This window comes from Hyaena hyaena, unplaced genomic scaffold (genome assembly GCF_003009895.1).
Source record: "Hyaena hyaena isolate Hyena2069 unplaced genomic scaffold, ASM300989v1 scaffold_1353, whole genome shotgun sequence".
Classification (NCBI taxonomy): Eukaryota; Metazoa; Chordata; class Mammalia; order Carnivora; family Hyaenidae; genus Hyaena; species Hyaena hyaena.
The window spans coordinates 377645-399387 of NW_024081984.1; the positions used below are offsets into that span (position 1 = coordinate 377645).

The following is a 21743-nucleotide window of genomic DNA, read 5'->3' on the forward strand; positions in this document are numbered from 1 at the left end:
TAGACCAAATGACACAGTGATTAAGAAGTTACATAGAACAGCAGTTTAAATTAAATTAGCATTCACTTTGAGGCTGTCTCTGTGCCTTTGCCTCTGTTTTGCTGTTCAATCACTCAAATGGAGAACATTTGCAAGAGCATCACCTGAAACCCTAAAACAAGTAGCATTTCAAAAATTTATTGTGATCTTCTTTGTGTTTCTGAGCCCTGTAAAGCACTTGTCTAGCCACAGAGGAACCATAGCAAAAGACCCCAATACAGTAACGGCCAAGTATCCTGTCCACATTCTATTAATGCAACAAGAAAAAGAACTGTCTAGAATCTCAATGTCCAGTGTGTGCTACAAGCTTGGTAGTAAAATCAATCCTTGGTTTTTCTGTGGCTGTTATACAAACACAATGCTGATTTTATTTAAGCGTTTTTCACTAAACAGTATCTGTCCTAAAACAAACAAAAACAAAAAACAAACTACAATTGCTTAATACCATCTTTAAACCAGTGACAACTTTAAGGAAGCACTAATACCCACAGATCCAAACTGATCCACATAGAACACAGCTTCCTCAGTGTTTTAGTTTGTCACCACCTGAGAACCTTTTGGTTTTGCTATTGTAACATCATCTTCAATTTTATCTACAATTTGAGAGAAGTCTTGCCTTTTTGCCACTGAACTGACTAGAGAGAGCTTTGTCTCAAATGGCTTTCCTCTCAGGCTAGTCTAACTCCTTCCTGAATTTGGGGCTAGTTCTTAAATTTTCACAGAGGTGGTCATGTCTGCTTAGCAATAAGGTGTTGGATTTTGCCTAAAAGGAACTTGAAATGTAAAACACCAAGTTTCACAACTTCAGCGAAGTTAAGTGTGTATGTATTGTAAATGCAAATGATTTCTACAAAGTTCTAATCCTGTTATCAATCCCTTGAGACACACCCCCTTACCCTTTCATCTCTCCCCTGGCTGTGGTTCTACATTTTTATTGCAGGTTTTAAAAAAGAAAAACACTAGTAAATATACCCTTGATTCTGGTTTAGGAGCCTCAGGAGAGGACAGCAAGGTGTGGATTTGAGCAGTTTTCTAATTAAAAACTCAGATGGTCTGTTTCTCTCAGAAAAGCTTCAACTCTGTCTGCACTTTGGATGCTTTGCTCATAGCATCTTGGCCCGAGGCCATTCAGGATTTGCCTCAACAAACCCCTTCCTAAGGGGTTCTAGCAAGCAATGGAGAGTCAGGATACCAAATAAAAAAGAGCCTGTACACCTTAAGTAGGCGCAATTTTTATTTAAAAAAAAATTCAGGCTTCCAGTTACAGAATGAGTAAGTCACAGAAATAAAAGGCACGGCATAAAGAATATGGTCAATGATATTATAATAGTACCATACGGTGACGGTCGGAGCTACACTTGCGGTGAACACAGCATAACGCATAGGCTTGTTCAAGCACTATGTTGTACACCTGAAACTAATGCAACACTGTGTGTCAGCTACACTCAAAAAAAAGTTTAAAAAATCTTAAAGGACCTGGAAATATGAAGAAACAAGCACAATTTGGAAAGACCATTCGATGTATACAAAACACAATTTGAAAAGTTTTGGCAAATATGTGAAATAAGGAGGAATCAGATACACAAATTGTTTTAGCCGTTTATGCCACAAATCACAACTCCTTTCTGATAAGCTTTTAAGGCTTAACATGCCTCCTTGATGAATTTCTCAAGCAACTGGCATGCATGCTTTTTTATGGTGTCTGTGTTCCCTGCCTGTGGCATGTGGCTCTTGCTTTACTGTCAGCAGCTTTTAAACTTTTTCAAATCTTGAATCACTTCATCATCATGGCCCATGGTTTGTAAAATACCAATTACAATGAAAAGCCATGCATCTTAGCAGAAAATGCATATTTTATCAGCTCCTCTCAAGACTGAGGATCAGGGAACCCTTATACCAAGAAGACAGCAATTATATCCAGACCCTGGAATGACTAAGTGCAATTCATCTGGGGCTGTAACATAGGTCACAGTCAGAATCCAAAAAGGAAGCTGAGAACAGAGCTCTTAGGAGCCACTCTTCTACATTCTTTATCTAGAAATTATCTTCTGTGGTAGCCTTACTCTAAATCAATCTGCATAAAAGTCTAGGAACTGGGGTGTACAAAAGCTTTGCCAGATCTTTGGTCTAGATTATGGTGATGACATAATCTAACAGCTCCAACAGCCTAATAAGTGAACACACACACACACACACACACACACCACTGTAACAAGCAGATTCTGAAGTCATTTATGTAAAGATAATTTCTACAGACTATAAATAATAATGCAGACCACTTTTATTTTGGGTTTTGGGGCTCAGCTGTAAAATCCATTAAGATAGCCCTTTGCCAGATCTTTCATGGATAAGTGAAAATATAAAACACAGTTAAATTTACGTCATCATAGATACCACTCTGACAAATGTTCATTTCCAGCTGATATGGGCGTCAGAACATGAGTAAACCTAACCAGGGAGGAATCGGCATTTTGTTGAACCCATCGTGTTCACAGTTAGCAGGACTCAGTAATGCTTTAATTCTAAAGTAGTTCTTGACTGAACACTCTATAAACAATGCAGTAAAGAACTCTTTGGCTGAGGGCTGATGGGGGTGGGGGAGAGGGGAAGGGTGGTGATGGGCATGGAAGAGAGCACTTGTTGGGATGAGCACTGGGTGTTATATAGAAACCAATTTGACAATAAACTATGAAAGAAAAAAACTCTGTGTAGTTAGTGACTAATCATTCTGGTAACTTGTTAATAATTCCGGTAAGTGCCCACTGAAAACTGATCAAGGAAAACACACACACACACATGCACTTGAATCCAGTTATATAAAGGCATAAAACACAGGATTCTGAAGAAATAGAACATATGTAATTTTCTCCCATGGCCACAGAACTGCCTTCACTCTCTGCCACCAACTTTCTGATTTCAATTAAACTGTCACCTTCTGTAAGAGTTTTAGAGTAGGGATGTGTTGTGCCAGCCTTGAGAGGGCAAAATTCTTTAGTAACTTTAGAGAACAACTCAAAGCAGAAAACAGAGATAAAGAATAATTTCTCAGTGCCCCTAGAATAGTTCTCCCCAAGAACCGTCCAGAGTAGAAATTATCTTTGGACAATTCAAAGATATTAAGTCAGTTCATGGTTACTGACTAAAAGTGGGAGGTCTCTCCCAATTCCAGATCCAGTTTTAAAGTGCCACTGACAGAAGTTCACTGGCCTCCTACATTAGGAGGGGAAAGTGTACTGGCTGAGCAGTTAAAGGTCTTATTTCAGCCCATGTGAACATTCTGAAAACTCTACTGCAGCACCATGACCTAATGCCCAAACCTCTTGAAATTTTGGCATCATAGCAATCTCCTAAGAGATACACTGTTATTATAATTATATAAAATTTCAGCAAGTTTGGTTTCTTCTACATCATAAGTGTCAAAAATTAAGATGTAAATTTGAGAGTCTTTGGACTCTAATGTTCTTTGATTCCTGTATAGACTTGTAACCCGAAATAACACTAGGAAGTACAATTTTAAAATTCAGTTTTTTCCTTTGCCGATAAAATGAAACAATATTGTGTACTTAAGTACTAAAATCTTTCTCCCTCTCCCCCTCCCCCAGAAAAATCCAGATAATAGGGTACAAAAGCTTTTTTTCTGGTCAACAGGAACTATATGTTTTCTTTTTCTAGTTCATGGATAAAGGTAGTTTTGGCTAATAGCAAGTTCCAATTCTGCTGCTGTTACAAGAAACAGATGCCAAAACTTAAAAAGTTTGAATGCATGGAAAAGCTAGTTTTGAAACAAAGATATAAAATGAACTTAAATTGTGGTTGCTTTTTGTATTCGAGCTATCTTTGTTTCTTACTGGGCTTCTCTCTCCTGGAGCGGACAAATGCACTAATTTTCTCAATATGGAAAATGCCAGCATTAAAGCTAAATCAAGTCGGGTTTAACATAATTACACCAGATTTCATCAAAGCAACTTGGCACTCATCAAAATTCAATCCTAGTTAGCTGATGAGATTTCATCAGGCTGCTTAAGAAACAGGGAAGTAAACAAAAGTGGAGAGACAATGAAAAGAAGGTAACAACTGTCAAACAAAATGCTGAACACAACATTGAACATTTCCCTAAATGTGGTGCTGAAACCACTAATTCTCATCTCCCTCCGCCAACTCACACACAAACACATTCATGAGCAAATGTGTATGAAGGGACTAACTGACCACAGATTTTGAATTTTCAATCATCTTTAATTGTACATTAGTTGCACAATTTGGATTGTGGAATCATTTCTTACTAAGCACTAAAAGTTACATAAAAGATGGGCAATTTAAGAGCTGTATGCTTTTGTCTAAGTTCTAAAATATGGGTGCTCAAGAGGCCACCACCCATGTTTGAACTCCTTCAATAAAGTTCTTAATAAATATAAGCTATTATATAAGGAATGGTTCAAATTAGGCTACTACCCATGTTACAGTTTTGCAACTAGATATGCTCACATGTCATCCACCTGATAGAAAATTTCATGTGGAGGTTCTTGGCATATACAAGTCCTATGTTTCTGAGAAAGGAGAAGCAAACTAGCAATGGCAATGCTGACTCCATTGCTTCAAACAGCGCTACAGAAGTGAGCCAAATAACTCTAATTCAAAGCATATTTGATGACTGTAGTAGGTCAATTTGTGCGCTTCAAGTTGACAATTATACCAAATAGAGGAAGGTCTGAAAACACAACAGACACTTGACATTTGAGGCAGAAATTAAATTACTCAAGTTAGCAGTACCATCTCAACATGAAAATACAAGAATACTACAAGAAATCTTTGCATCCATGTAAGACAGAAGCATGTGGTTTCCTTCCCAGGTTTTGACATAAAATGAAAGGAAGAGAAAAGGAGATGGGAGTTTATATGATGGACATCTTCCAGGGATTAGCATTTAGTTGTTTTATATCATTTCATTTCATCAGAGGGTCATTTACTTTAAAATTTTTAAGAAAGAGGTAGTTTAGAAAATAGACTCTTCTCTACACAGGTATTTTGGAAAATAGATGTGTTAACAGCCAAAGTCTGTGATACATTTTCTAGAAATCCAAGATAACAATCAAAGACTTATTGCTAATTCGTTTCTAATTATAGTTATTATCTCGGACTAAACATTGTAATAACTAAAGTAAGACGACATCAATGACTAAACATGACCACAGAACCGTATGGCCAAAAATAAGCAGAAAAGATCTGAGACCTGCCCGGAATTTCTCGTACAAACAAGAGAACAACTACTGAATAAAATTTTAAAGAGGTAGCTCAAGATGAAATAAAGTTGGGCTTGGCACAGGTCATGTGCTTGTCTACCTTATATCATTTTAACTCTATATAATTTCTAAATCCAAATGAAAAACTAAGTTAGTTAAAGAGTGACTCTTTGTTTTTATTGGACCATTGCTGTGTCTTGCAGTATACCCCTGCAAACAGTAGATAAGTTGTTGAATTCAGTCCATCCTAAATGTTATACTACTGTTCCAAGAGAAAACATTGCAAAAATGTAAGGCCAGTCACCATGGAGGATACATATGTGATAACATGAACAAATCTAATGGTATTAACCTCTGAGGAATGCCCAGAGATTCCTGTGGACTGAAAGGCTGTGTGGGATAAAAAGCACCAAGTGTGATGTCTAAGCAAGAAGCAAGCTTTGCCTTTACCATCTACTTTGACCCTGCACCTTGGCTTCAAACACGTAAAAAGAATATAAATATTGTTTTATAGGAAGATATGTTCTTTTCACAAAGGAAAACCCATGCTGAACCTCAAAATACAATAGAGAAAAAAGTAAAGCTACTATTATTCAACCAGGGTTGAGACCAGATCACTAATCGGCTAGGCCTCTTTGCAAGCTGTGAGAAAAAACCATAGATGGTTGACCCATGAACAACACAGGCTTGAACTAAAACAGTCCATTCACATGAGGATTTTTTAAAGATAAATGCAGTATAGCCCTTATGATTTTCTGAATACCATTTCCTTTTCTTCAGCTTACTTGGCTATAAAAATATAGTATAAAATACATATAACATATGAAATATGCATAAATTGACTGTGTTATCAGTAAGGCCTTCCAGTAAATAGTAGGATACTGGTAGTTTTTAGGGACTTGGAAGTTAAATACACAGTTTAGACTATGTGAATGGTGAGTGCCTCCAACCCCTGTACTGTTCAAGGGTCAACTGCACCATTCTATCCTGCAGAGAATGCAGTTTGACCATTTTTGAATCCAGGTATAGAGTCTCCTTCCCTTTTGTAAGTTTCCTCAAGATTACTGTTACTCTGATCCTTGACTGTTTTTAAATGGTGTTATTTAAACTGAATTTCCAAAGCAAAAATGTCTTTAGATACAGTCAGGCAATACACATCACTGAATCTGTTAAACATCTGTACCCAAGTTCCTAACTTTGGGCTCATTACTTTTTTTTTATTTATTTTTGAGAGAGAGAGTATGAGCTGAGCAGGGGAAGGGCAAAAGAGGGGGGAGGGGAGCAGGGGTGACAGAACCCAAAGCAGACTCCAGGCTGTAAGCTGTCAGCACAGAGCCTGATGCAGGGCTCAAACTCACGCACTCTGAGATCATGACCTAAGCTGAAGTCAGAGGCTCAACTGACTGAGCCACCCAGACGCCCCTGGGGTCATTACTTTCTTATGCCTTGAGTGGCTGGTTGTTATAAACTATGTACCATATGTTAAACCCATGCTTTAATTCCTTTTTGAATATTCACCTATCCAACTTGCAGTTTATAAATGAATCACCACAAATGGACAAAGACTTCCTCTTCGCTGTGAGAATTCTTCAGGCAGTCTCAAATTCTTCTGGCATTGGTCAATCCATGAGGCTTAATTTGGTAATGTACTCTTACTGGTTTTGAAGTATCTGCTGAGTTCATTCCTTCTCCTTATTTCTACACCTTTTGCCCTAATTTTTCCCTTTTGCTTCCTAATACATGGGTTGTTCCAACAGATTCTTCATGTTTATAGAAATGGTAATATATATACTTTGCATTTTGTCCAGCTTTTCTCACTCTCTTTTCCCCCTACACCTCGACTTACTTTTACTTATTCAAATCCTCCCAGGATTCCAGGTCTGTATTCTGAAGTCTCACCTCCTCACCCAGCATTAACCTGTCCAACTCATCCTGCAAACTTCACCCTTTTCAACACTGGAGACTTACTCTGTACGAGGTCCCATGCTCATCAGGATACTCCATGGCTGTCTTAGGCATTTAAGGTTTTCATCTTACCACCAAGATTAGACTAGGTGAGTGAGGATCAAGTTCAGCTTAGAATATGAGACCACATCTGTCAGCTGGAGTGTAAATTAACCTATCCTCTCTCTACCCATGAAAGGCTATTGAAATCTTCTACATAATGAGAAAGGCTTCAAGTAGAGGCCACAGAAATAAAGATGAATGGATGGTGGAGAAAGAGTTGGGTGTGGGGTTATTTCAAAAATTAATAACAACCCACATTTTCTGATCCTTGACTATTTTAAATGATGTTATTTAAACCTCATAACAATCCTATGAAACAGGTATCTGCTATTATCCCCATAACATAGATGCCGGAGCTAAGAGAGATTGAGCAAATTTCTCAGGTTTGCATACGTTCAGGTGGTTGAGTAAAGATCTGAGTCCTGATTTGTCTGAATGTAAAAAGAGATACAAATGTAAGGCCAAGAGACTGGGTAACTGGGAGGCTAGAGGTGCCTTTGGAGGGTTTTTTTTTAATGTTTATTTATTTTTGAGAGGGAGACAGAGGCAGAGCGAGAGAGGGAGACACAGAATCTTAAACAGGTTCCAGGCTCTGAGCTGTTGGCACAGAGCCCAACGTGGGGCTCGAACTCAGGAATGGTGAGATGATGACCTGAGCCGAAGTCAGACACTCAACTAACTGAGCCACCCAGGTACCCCTAGAGGTGCCTTTGGAAAGGAAGACCATCCCAGGAGAAAAAAGATTTTAGAAAGACAAGGTATGTTTTAGCTACACTTGTTTTGACATGCTGGGAAGATATCTAGGGAAAGATGCCCCAATCAGTGGGATTGGGGCTCAAATGGGAGAGGATTTCACATCTGATAGACAAAGCTATGAGATGGAGAGAAATTAAAGGAAAGTAAAGAGGCAAGAGTAAGCCAACAATGGGAAGGATGGTTAATATAGAATTACAACAAAGTGTAGAATTATAAAATCCATTTGCATATGTGGCAATTTACTCCTTACAATGATCCTGTGACATATCCCCATTTCGTATAAGACGAAGCTTTGGAAATTAAGTAATTTAACCAATGTCATTCACAAGTGGTGAAAACCAGGATATATCAAACTTAAAACTCTTTCCAGTATTTTTCCATGCTGTTTTCCACCCCCAATATATAATCCTCCACCATCACGGCAGGTATAAAATGGAAGCTAGATCAGTACTTGTCAAAGATATCTAAGTCCATTGGAAGGTTGGAGGAAAAGGCAGGAGAGAGACCAGAGCAGGATGGAGCCAAGGATTAGAATTATGGTGAATACAGGACACATTGCTTTGTATGCTAAAAACACCACCAATTGATAATTGAACAGTTTTCTCCCGAACCCAGCATTTAACTCGGAATCCTCCTCAACTCAACACTCTACATAGTTGCTAGTAAATGATGTTCTAGATAAAACCACCTTAGATTATACATTTGAAATTGGGCCTTGTAGGAACACTTTCATCTTTGATTTGAATAATATTTAATGTGTATACTTTAAATTTTCAAAGTACTTCAAGCTGGCTGGTAAAGGAAATCCATTAGAAGGTTAACATGATAAGCCAGAAAATAGGGAATAACACATCCAAGGGTCTTGGTAAATGGCAAATAGAAATAGCAGTTAGAAAGTAAATATAGTTCAGTTAGGGTGAATGCAAAATGTGCCTAGATTTTTAAAAAATAAACTGCACTAAAACTCGGGAATGGCTTGGCTTAAAAAGTTGGCAGAAAAAGATAAGGGTCACAGCGGACTGCAAGTCAAAGCAAAATCCTACACTCTTTAGAAAAGCAAGCCTAACAGAAAAATGCATAAACACCAGAACCCATAAGTATTCTCTGGTAATTCTCCCAAAGGCAGACTCTGTTTAATGCTCTGCCCCAAATTTGGGATGTGAGGTCTACTTAGTTACTCTTCACCGACAGCACCTCAACCACTTCTGTCTTCAACCAGCATTCAGCTAAGATACCTCCATGCTCAAGTTCCCCACAGCTCTCCACTGTGTACCAGATAAAACTAAAAATCCCGACCTCTCCATAGAAGCACTTGGCAATCAGCATGTAACTTAAGTGTTTCCTGTGAGCTTCTGCATTGCCACTGACAAACTCTGAGCTGCAGCCAGCTTCTTCTGGTCACCCTCTCTCGGACACAGAGGGACACTTTGGCATCTACATCTTTCCTCACAATGCTCTCTCAGTCTAAAATAATCTCCTCCCTTTCTCAAAGGTGTTTCCCATCTAGCCCTTTGACTATCATTTATTTACACTTGTTCTTCAAGGAGCATTTCCTGGCCACAACAGCTAAAGATGGTAATTTCTAGAACATCACAGCCTGTAACGATACTTAGATTTACAAACTCAACTTTGTTTCTTTTCTTATTTTGCAATGTGCATTTTCTTGTTCCTTATGGAGACTATAAACTCATCTGTATCACAGTATGCCTGTTTCTTTAGAACACAGGTGTTAACAGATGTTTGAATAATTGATTTAATTAACTTAAAGATATGGCAATGTAAAAATCATGGGTTGTGTTGGAAACTCAGCTCCAACACCTGGTACCTGAATTATACGTGGAAGTAGGCTCAAACGAGAAATTAGAAGTCACCTTGCAACATATTTTAATAAAGTCAGTTACACTCAGTAAGCATTTACTCAAAATCTATGTAGTTCTCTCATACCAAATAGTTTTGACAGATTAAAATAATTGAAGGTCAGCCTTGGGAAGTCTGACAAGGTCATTCAAATATTAGTACAAGGCTTGAGATAATCACCAGAAATGACTCTGCATCTAAATAATGTAACTCCTGATCTTACTTAAGAACATGTTATATAAAAAAGACACCACAGTTACAGTAATTGACAAGTTCAAAGGGTAACTGACTCTCAATACAAATGCACATTTTCTAGATTCTCTTACACAAAGCTCTAGATGTGTTCACTATTCACTAAAAGAACCTACTGGACTATTGTACTCAAATACAACTAGTAAGTCACAAAATCCTGATTCCATATCACCCAGGCCTCCAGACAGTCAACTTTCATGGATTACACCTCAGCTTACATTGAGGAATAAACACTCCCAAGCTGCCTTCTATCTTCTGAAAATTCATTCTTGCGATTTGTATATTGGTAAAGATACGGTCCACCATACTGTTCATTGCTCTGGATATGATTCCTCATTTGAGAAATCTGCTTAGTGTTTATCTCCCTATGGAACTGAAATGTTTTCTGTAATAATCATTAATTTCCTTAATTCCATGATGTAGCTCCCTTCCCTTCCATACACAGGCACACACTTTCCTATGTCTGAAATTGGAATGAGTACTCATGTTTGTGCAGATAGATATGTGTATATACGTATACATTCACAGACATATATGCATGTTTATGTAATGTTCTGTGAATATACATATATGTACACTAATTTTTCCCATCAAGAGCTATTAGTTAATTGATACTGTATTTTGTAATTAGTCATTTATTTGAAATTCAGATTTAAAAAATCATATCTACCTTTCCCCTTTGCCTTGGGTAGGAAACCCAAGGTCAAATTTTGGCTCAATTATTTCAACCAACAGGTATTCATATAGTTTATTTATCGGTCTGAGCGTTTAAGTTTGTCCTAGTTTTTTTAAATTTTTTTTATAGTTTATTTTTGAGACAAAGAGGGACAGAGCATGAGTGGCGGAGGGGTAGAGAGAGGGAGACACAGAATCTGAAAGAGGCTCCAGGCTCTGAGCTGCCAGCATGAACCGATGCGGGGCTCGAACCCACGAACTGTGAGATCATGACCTGAGCAGAAGTCGGACACTTAACGGACTGAGCCACCCTGGTGCCCCAAGTTTGTCCTAGTTCTGATCTTTAAATTTTGTTTTGTTTTAGCATGTTATTAAGTATCTTTTTACATTATTATTAAATCATTGGACTAATGGACATAAGGGCATAACATCAATCATTCAATGTCTCTTGACTATCCAAGTTCAAATACTTTACTCCTAGTTTCCAAAGTCCTCAAAAGAGAAGAAAATAACACTGACGCACAGAAACAGTAGGCCCAAGTATTATATAAACAGGTCAGTTGTAAAGCAAAACCTACTGCCTTTACATGTTTATTCTAAATAAATGGTAATAACTCCTGCCACCTGAAACTTTCTGCCCCACTCTATTGCACAGAATAATTGTATCATCTTAACCACTTCTGTATGATGACAACATGAGTCATGCTGAGATTTTAGTAAAACTCCGTCATTATTTCCATTAAAATGTTTTCTTTCTGCCTCCTGATCCTGGACGGTATCCACAACAGCAGCTCTAGGTCAGGCCAGTAGCTGGATCTGCATTTACAGGAAATCTCAGTGAGCAAACCGCCTGCACCATTTTTATCAACACCATTTAAAGATCCTAGAGAGGTGTCTGATGAGGAAAATAAGTTGTTCTAATAAACCATGAGGGGATTTATACTTCAGGCTTTCTTATCTCCTAAGGAAGAAAAAAATGTCCCCTAGAAGGAGGGGAAAATTTACCCGACACCATGTGTGTCCTATTAAAGTTGTTTTTTATTTTAGAGTGTTGTAAAAATTGCTTTATATATTTTACATTAAGATCAGAGTAGCTTGCTGCTGTGCAGGACAAAGGCCCCTTTGGAATTTTCCTGTCCTTGCCTTGTTGCGCATAAAATATCAGGCCTTTAGTGACACGTATAGTTGAGAAATCCTTTTTACAAGTGCCCATAAAAGAGACTAGTACATGTTGCTCCTCACTGTAATTAAATGAGGCCAGGAGAGATCCCAGATGGGACGTGGTAGAGAGTGGCACAATGGTGGGGCATCTTGCATTCCCTCACTCTGGGGCCCCTCAGGCAGGCAAGGCTGGCACCAAGTCAGGCTAGAAATGAAACTGGCAGAAGAGCTGGTCTTCTAGTTTTTCCCTCAGAATCCATGTTGTTGGTGCTTTGCACACCCTCGGACTTCTATGTGTCCAAGACCGTACTTAGCTTTGCCTTCTTGAGTTTTTATCATTCCCCAAGCCGCATCAGAGCCACTTCTCTGTTCCCCCATGGCCTTAAGACCCTTACCATCAGAAATGTGACAATTAGCAAGTCTCAAAGAAATCACTGCTAAAACACAAAACCCTATCCAATTTCCAGGAAACAAATTTAAAATACTAAAAAGTGATAGGGAAGGGAATAAAGATGGAGGGGTCATGTCACAGGATGCTGCCTAAAGACTCGTTGTTCTGACAACCTGTGCAGGAATTATGGACACTTTAGCTACTAAGAGAAATGCAGAAATGTTTCTGCAAAGACAGATGGACCTTTGTTAAATGTCAATTTTGTATAATTAGACATTAGCATTTAAAAGGTTGTGACTGTCCCAGTTTATAATCTCTATAGCATATTACAATTAGCTGCCATGTATCCAGAGTACCTGGGAAAGAGTACAATATGCCTAATTTAAAGTGACTAAGAAAGGTATTTAGCATAGCAAACACAAAGGCAACCAGAAAGCCCTCTTCTTCATATCATAAATTCAGGACCTACATTCCTGACAACTCGGAAAGTTTCAGAGGAAAAGGTTTTTCTCTTCTTCACTCTCTTCCAAACTATGCTTGAGGTTGGCGTGTATAAAACAGACCACGTGAATTGCAACTCAAATGTAAACAAAATGTAGAAAAATAAAGAACATACGTCTAAAGCGTATTTTCTTGACCCTATCCTACTGCAAATGTGCTTACTTCCTGCTCTCAGTTTAATCCATCACACTCCACAACCATCTTTAGTTCTATTATCTAATACCTAGGGCACATGTTGCTGTCAGCTTATATACAGAAAACAAAGATTACAGAGGTCTTATTACTGTTGCCTTTTAAAAAGTAGATGTTTACGGAGATTAAGTTTCTGAGTTGCTAAATACTATTTTCTTTTGTTTCCTATCAAGTTAAAAGCCACTTAAAAAAAGATGAAGGTCGATTAATATGTCATGAGAGGAATGAGTTATTTTCAATTTGAAATATTATATAGTAGTTACTTTTAAAGGTTAGCACAGTTCTGGGAAAATATGATGAGGGCTTAAAAAATACATCAAAATGTACTATTAAGTGCTGCACAGTGAGTGGAGGCAGCCACAAGCCAAAGAGACAGAAAGCTGTAAATGTCTGTCAGAGCCACACCTAAATTATTTTATCAAGTCTGATATGCTTGACTGGTTCAGAAAGTGCAAAGCAATGCTGGGCACAGAGCCTGAAATGTGAGGGTGGACTCAGTTCCCCAGACCTTCCCCCCGAAAGTGAGGAAGCCCAGGAGATGCTGAGCATGGCTCAACACAAGGCACCCTTAGAGACTGGCCTTGAGGGTGACTCAAACACACTAAGATAGAAAGAATAATCTGGAAGTCACACATTTGTCCCCAACAAACTAAGGACCAATGACATTAAAATTAAAGAAGAGGGTCTTTGTAGGGGTGGGCAAATCAAAGCAAAACCAGTAGTTTAGTACTTGGAATTCACAAAATGACTCTTGGAGTATCCTTCACACTATTTCAAGTTGGAAGATATTAGAAAGGGTTAGTAATGGCAGGGTGTCAGATTTTTTTTTAAAGTATTTGTAGAGCAAAACTAAGATGATGTGTCAGGGTTGGGGGAGAAATAGTTTAAAGTTGGCTTCTTTGATAGACAACCATAGCTTTATCTTTGATCTTTATTGTAAGGAACAAGGAAAACTTGGGTTTCCCAGGCAGCAAAACATTGGTCCAAGTCCTGGCCCTACCACTAGAAACTTGCCATGTATCACCATGAACCAGTCAGTCTCCCTGGATCGCAGTTCCTTCCTCTTCCCCAATATACTGTGGGAGAATCAAGGGCAATCACAGCCATTGTGTCAATAGCTAAAAAGATCCTTCCTTAGCTCTTAAAGTCTCCTTCATTCAGGTCTCTGATCAAATATTACTCCCTCAATTTCCCTGAATATCATATATAAAATAATACACTCTTATTCTCAATCTTTCTCTAGTTCATTATCCTGCTTTGTGTTTCTTGTTGGTCTCTGTCTCCACGTGAAATGATGCATTCATCCACTTACTTCTTGATTGCCATGATTCCCGCTAGAAAAGGTTCTGTAAGGACTCTGAGCAATATCATGCCTAGACAAGTGACTGGTACATAGTGGTGTTCAATAATACCTGATAAATTAAAGTTAGTTGTCATAGGACCTTACAAAATAACAAGGAGTGCCATACATGTGGGACAGATTATCTCAGGTTGAGGTTATGTTGGCCAATCCTGAAGACTACAGTCACCCAAGTAACAGCTTCCCCTGCACTGAACGTCTTTCAACTCCACACCTTAGCACCATGACTCTATTCTTCCATTTGTCCCTTAAATATATGATAACAGCATGTTTATATTTTTCGAATAACATTATTTAATGCACATGGGGAGACTTGAAATCCCTTTCATTTGAAGCTCCAGGCTATGTATTAATAATATAATAATAATATATTATATATATTATAATAAATATATATATTATATAATAATATAATTAATAATATAAACTAGTCCCTACAGTCATTACAGTATCTGTAATGAATAGGCTCTTCATTTCTAAGTAGACCTTTCTTTCTTGCACTTGTTTCCTACATTCGTTGTTCTTTTCTTGCTCTCTGTTTACCTCTTTATACCATGGTCTTTTATGATCCCCTCTTTTTTTTTTTTTCTCCATCCTCCTGCTGTCTTTGCTAAACCACAGGTCATGTGCAGATTTAAAGAGTCTCACTTAGTCTTGGATGGTTGACTACCTGTGAAGAGGCAGGAGGAGGGTGAAAATCTGCCTGATGTGGAAGGGCTTGGCAAATGCACGCTACAGCTACTGGAAGGCTCAGTCTTTGGGCATGAACAACACTCTTGGACTTACAAGATGACCACAGAACTTGCCCATATCTGTGGGTGATTCATCTTAGAATCACTGGATTTTAGAAGTGGACTGGATCTTCGAAACTGCCCACCCCGATACCCCTAATTTACAAATGAGAAAATAGAGGCCAAGAGAGGTTAAGTGACTTGCCAGGGGTCACAGAGTTAATGAGTTGACAGGGTGCAGAGACCCAGATCCCGTGATAACCGGACCAGAGTCCCAAAGAATGAGTGTCAGGAAAGCTCAAAAACTCAACTAATCAGAGAAGTTGGGGGGCGAACACTGAGTAACGTAAAGGGTAAATCAATCCATGACTTAAGATATTTCCAGATATTCTTTTTTTTTAAGAAAGTCAAATAAGCATGCAATTAAGAAAAATTAGACTAAAATATTACACTGTTTTTTTATCTTCTGTTCATTTGTGCTCTCATTTCTAATAGATCTCAATATAATATCTTATACACTTAGTGACTATTCCATTTTGCTGACCTCTAACTTCTGCCTTCCAGTAATCAAAAGCAGCTGATTTTAATGTGCCAGTGCTTTAGTGTGAAGGAGGTTAAGGCTGCATTTGTGTGCAATCAGGTTAAGATTGGCTCCAACAGGAGAGAAATCCATACATATGTTGAAAAGATCTGAAAAAAATGCCTGTATTCCCAACCTGATTATGACTTACATTTTTGCATGGTTTGTCAAAGCAGATCACTGAAATCAAGTCAAGATGTAAAATGGGATAAAGTGGTTTTCTTCTCCATTCTTCCATTAATGACCATGACCTACTGAGAAAAAGGAACTTTTCCCTCTCTCACCTGAGGCAAGGTGGGTTACTTCACTGGAAGTTATGCCAATTTTTATCAATTGGAGCTCAAGTTACAAAATTAATTTTCTACTTTTCATTTCCTACATTTGTAAACAGAAGCTTTTTATTGGAAAGTAATCTTCAATTTCTATCATCAGTTCTACTTTAGTTCTTTTTATAAAATACTAAACCGTAAAACAAATTCTAATACAACTTTTCAAACCTCCTAACTTTAAAGGTTAGATAAATATTGAATTTATCAAACCGAAAATGTAGATGCAGGGTTAGAGTGATAGCTGCTCTCTCCTAATAACTAATACTTGGTACAACCTAAATTGGAATTAAATCCAAGTTCATTACTGGTTCACTGGTCAAAAAGAGCTTATTAGCAGATGATACATAAATGTATGTTCTGACATAATTTTAGCTCCTGATAGTGTCAGGTTATATTCTATTTAGTATTGCTGGAAGCAAAAAATATAAAAATGCAATAAACAGTATAGGTTAACAATGTAGCTGTTATCTACAAAATTCTCAAGCCAGACCAGGACTAGGTCAAAATCATTTCAGAGGGGAGGGGAATGTGCCGGTTCCTCTTACACATAAGCATGTTTGTTATAGGAGCATTTTCAGGTTAATTTTTGCTATTAACGTAAACCACAATTGGGGGACCACGTTGCTGGAAGAGGGATGGTGGGGGGTAGTTACATAAACAATATACAACAAAGAAAGTCTTTATTTCCAATACCTGAATACATCGGGTTTGTTTTTAGGCACAAGGTTGCAGGTTAAATGCTCTCAGCTATCCAAGAAGTGGCTTATTAGTTTTGTAAGAAAATATTTTCTTTTATTTTGACTGAAAAATACTCAGTTGAACTGAACAAAACCATCCTTGTTAGTGAAAAGCAGACCCAAAAAAACTTTGTTTCGAAGCCCCAGCAAAGGAAAGCAAAAGTAATTCAAGAGGAAAATCCGCCTTCCTAATAGGAGCTTCTGAATCTGGATCTAATAGTTCTCAAAAGCCGACTGGAGTCTTCAAGTCTTAAAAGTTTTGTCTTCCTCCATGGATCATAGACCTCTCTGTGAGGAAGCATAATAGGAATATAAATCCATGTAAGCAGATGTATATTCTCTTTCTGGGCTATAGCCACAGAGCTGAAAAGCTACATACCAATAACAGGGGCTAAAGGCTGAAAAGCTATGTACCAAGAGCAAGAATAGAGGCAAACAAGCATTTTGATTATTTTCAAGGGCAGTTTTCCAAACACCATTTTTTTTTTTTTTTTTTTTTTTGCTTTTCTATTTTGTGCACTAGAAAAATCCCCACTTCATCTCTGGCAATGTAGCATCCGCTGGTGATAAAATAAATCGTAACAAGCGATTATGCTTTAAGAATCACAGTGACATCACTAAAAACTGCATTTCAACGTCCTGACTCAGCTTCAGCCAGCACCTGAGCTGTGTACACTTCTCCTCATTTGTAAATGGGCCTAATCCTGTTATTACAGAATAATTACCGCAAATCAGCAAAATTACTACAAAGACATGAATAAACACACACATACCAGTAGCTGTTTTCTACAAATTATTATCCAAACAAAAGGAACCGGCTAATTGTGGTAACATTAAGACAATATTTATTCCTCCCAGTGTTTGGGCAAGTTTATTTTAAGTTGTCATCTTCAACTAGTAATGATCCAGATGATTTTACAGATTTCATAAACCCTCCTAATCTAAACTCTTCTCAACTGAAAGTTGGCCACTTCCCTCAGAGCAACATCTGCCAAGGCCTGCTTTCATCAGAACCCACTTTTATGACACATCAGCAACACACACACACATACACACACACACACTTTTCTAGAACTCTCATTTTAGAAAGTTCATTTGTCATGTAGTCTACTAAATCATTTTCAAGGTATCATGAAAGTGAAATATTCACTTTATGTTCTTCACAATTTAAGCATTTGTCTCTTATTAAATACTGTGTACAGTTTACCCTGTCACCAGTAATATTATTGGGTTTCTTCTATGAAGAGGGAAGACGGCTAGGGAAGAAGAGAAGTCAGAAAGCACAGAGGCCATCATCATTAATTCTCTAAACTCACCTCCCGGACAATGCCTCATGGCCATCTTACATCTCCTGGATTCAGCAATGGTTGGACAGGGTATCGTGTCCTTTGCTGGCTTTTTAACAATTTGCCGTGTTCTGGTTTCCAGACCCCATTTAAATCCACATGTGCGATTATTTCTGCTACAAGTTCCCCATTCACTCCAATGACCAACTTCACATCCTTCTAATAAAGAAAAAAGAGAAAAAATACGAACACAAATAACAATTTGGTGTCGATTTGCTCCACTGTCCAACTTATATTGTTGTGTTTCTCCACACCCCCTTCAGATAAATTAAGTTTTACAGCCCACAAAGACCTGTATTCCCCTTTCGGGCACTTTAATATTTTGAACCATAGGGTTACTTTCATCTACATCAAGGGTCTGCCACATAACTAATTTAAAAAGTTTTACTTTGTATTTGTCTGGGTTCATTTTTTAAAGGAATGCCATTGGTCCATTCTAAGGACTCTGAAACATAGAGTCTTTAAAAGATTCAATAGCCAAAACCAATAGAAAAAAATCCTCTTTTCCAATTATGACAGAAGACAAAATTTTACAGGTTAATTCTAAATGCCCCCACAGAAATTTATAAGTGTGCTGGTTTTTATTGCGGAAGCCAGTACTCTGTGAAAAGAATAGGGAGTTTGTTTTTGCATCTTCTAAGTATCAAAATTCTTTCAATAGGTGTCTAGAAACCACTGTCTGTATCTCTCATTCCCTAAACTGGTGCTCTATATTACTATAAGCAAGTATGGTCAGATATTTGAAAATGTAGGTTTTTATGTAAAAGCTTTTAGTATCTCCTTTTGTAAATTCATATAGTGGAGACACAGGCTACCCTCCAAACACCTAGGGTGGGGAATAAAAGGATAAAAATATGCAAAGTTAAACTCCTCAAGGAATTCACCGTGCAAAAGCCCCTTTGCAGTAGCAGAGGACGACTAAGTCCCCGAGTCCACACAGTATTTTGGCATTTCAGATCTCAGCAGGCATAGTGGTTATGCTTAGATTTTTCAAAGCTATTTAAGAGTTTTTATTCAGGGAAGTACATAGGGCTCTATTTGTATATTTTTATATTTAAGGTTTTCATAAGAGTTTCCACTGAACATTTGCAATGGGTGTGGGTCTTGCCTCCCAAAAGCAAATTCAACATTCTGAATATTCTCTTCTGATGACCTGCCTTTTTAAAAATAGGTTATCACTTGTATGGACATATTAACCCACACGTAAACAGAAATATTAGTACACATTTCCTCAAAATCCCGTTATTTGAATGTGTTCTCTGTAGGTCTTCAAATAGATCATTACAGACTATTTCAAAAATATTTCTGCAGAAATAAAGTTCTCATTTTTTTAAGTTTCCATTTTAAGGGGATGGAAAGCCTCACTTAATATACAAATCTGTTATAAATCCTATCACATGTATAACATGTCAAAATCCAGGGTGGGTGGTGATGCTGCTACACCTGGAGATTAGATTCATTAGATTAGGCATCCATCAAAATGTAGGTACTCACAGATCTTTACATTCCAACCAGCTGTATAAAAATATCTAAGTGTTTTTCAAACACTCAAAAAGTGTAACATTTTTTAAATGTGTACTATTTTTCATGAGCAGTATATATTAAATTATACATTCTAGATATCTAAATTGAGTAAAAAGTAACATAGTTTAAATATACTTTCCAACATGCAGCAAATAATTGACAAAACATTTTGCACAAAATTTTTCTTTTCAACTTTTTAAATGGCTAAATGGGAAGCTCCATAATTAAGGTACATTAAAAAGTGGGGCACCTGGATGGCTCAGTCAGTTAAGCGTCTGACTTCAGCTCAGGTCAGGATCTCACAGTTTGTGAGTTCAAGCCCCACACTGGGCTCTGTACTGACAGCTTAGAGCCTGGAGCCTGTTTCAGATTCTGTGTCTTCCTCTCTCTCTGCCCCTCCCCCATTCATGCTTGCTCGCGCACTCTCTCTCTCTCTCTCAAAAATAAACCTTAAAACATGTTTTAAAAGATACATTAAAAGTGATAGAATAGTTCACGGTACTGCTTGAAATTTTGCTTTTTACAACTTCTAATCTATGTATGTATTACGGATGATAAAAACATACCACCGTTTAAGTAGTTGAATCTAGCCAATGTATGACTAGCAAATTTTGTAGTAAGATTTAATGTGAGACTACCAATGTTATGATGCCTAAAAAAATTCAGCAAGGCAGCAAAGAACTTAAATAATTTTCAGTTCTCATTAACAAGAGAACCAATTTGTTTTTAGGTTGAATATATCCAGCATGCATCATTTTTTCAAGGAACAGGTGTTAAAATAAAAGTTGACATTAGAAAGTTACATGAAAAACTACTCACCCACACATTCCATGGTTTCATCTAATGGTGAAAAACCATCTGGACATTCATCAAAGCAACGGCCTCTATGCAAATAAAAGCCTACTTTGCACTTGGTACAAAAGTCTTTGCTAAAGCAAGAATCACAGTTTTCTATTCTGCATCCTAAAAACAATTTTAAAGAGAAAAAGAAAGTTTCAGTCAAAGAACTTTACTTGTTTTGCAAATAAAACTCACAAATTTACCGGTTAGCTCAATCGAAATTCTAGTGGTCAGAAAAATATGTGTTCAACTCATTTGTTTCCTAATGCCATCTCATTCTAAATCACTCCTACCTCTTCCAACAGCTCACCACATCAATAGGCTAAGAGAAAATTCCAGCCTAGGGCCATAGGCAGAATAAGACCCTTCAGAAAATTTTGCAACTCGAAATGAGATTAAAATAAAGGATTAAAAAGAAAAAGAAAACACGCCCACTACAAATTACATTGCTGCTGGGATTGAAATCTGTTCTACTCTTCAAAAGACCTACAATAAAAAAACACAATGGGAATTCTCTAATCAGTATCTTCTGTTTTCAGGATAGTTAATTAAAATTCTCTTTAATGCTAGTCAGTGCTGACATTTACTTTCAGCAGAAGGGGTCTTAACTTGGAGGGGTAGTTTGAAAACCTACAATGCACCAAAGACCTTACATGCATTTCCATTTAGTCTTTATAATAATCCTATAATGTGAGCACTAGTATCCCTAGTTTGCAAAAAAGGAACTTGAGATGAAGAAAGAGGAAGTCACACAGCTAATAGTACCTGAGTTGGTTCTGAAAGGCCCCCAAACTGATTGCCTTCTAAATCTGTATTCTTTTCTCTATAACATACTAACAGAATTTCACTAGGAACAGTTTGTTAAAAAGAAGTGCTGTTAGGTCTGCTATTTCTGGGTTTGAATCCCAGCTCTCCTCGTAGCGGCTCTCTGGGCAAAAAACTTAAAGGGCTCTGAGTGTCTATTTCCTTCTGTATAAAACAGGGACATCACTGACCTTCAAGACTATTACTGTGGAGATTTGTAATAGCATATGCAAATTGACTGGCTCATAATAGGCAGTCTGCACACAGAAGCAACAGGAGATTAGAAACCTGTATTTTTCCCACTAAACCACACACATTACAACAAAGTGTAAAAAGAACTAATTTATAAACTAGTATTCTAGGTCAGATTCCCTGGTAGACCAGTAACATCTGGACTAGAGATAAGTGGCTTACACAGGTG

General features: G+C 37.6%; 1 protein-coding gene across 1 annotated transcript in view; it reads right to left on the reverse strand.

Annotated features, from left to right (window-relative positions):
* LOC120225195 (R-spondin-2) overlaps nucleotides 1-20641 on the reverse strand; it is a gene marked incomplete at its 5' end in the record, with an annotated part of 55233 nt that extends 34592 nt beyond the window's left edge. The window contains 2 exons of the mRNA XM_039223453.1: nucleotides 18125-18313; nucleotides 20498-20641. Coding sequence (XP_039079384.1) covers nucleotides 18125-18313; nucleotides 20498-20641 — 333 coding nt within the window. The remainder of the gene's footprint in view (nucleotides 1-18124; nucleotides 18314-20497) is intronic.
* Between the last annotated feature and the right edge of the window lie 1102 nt (nucleotides 20642-21743).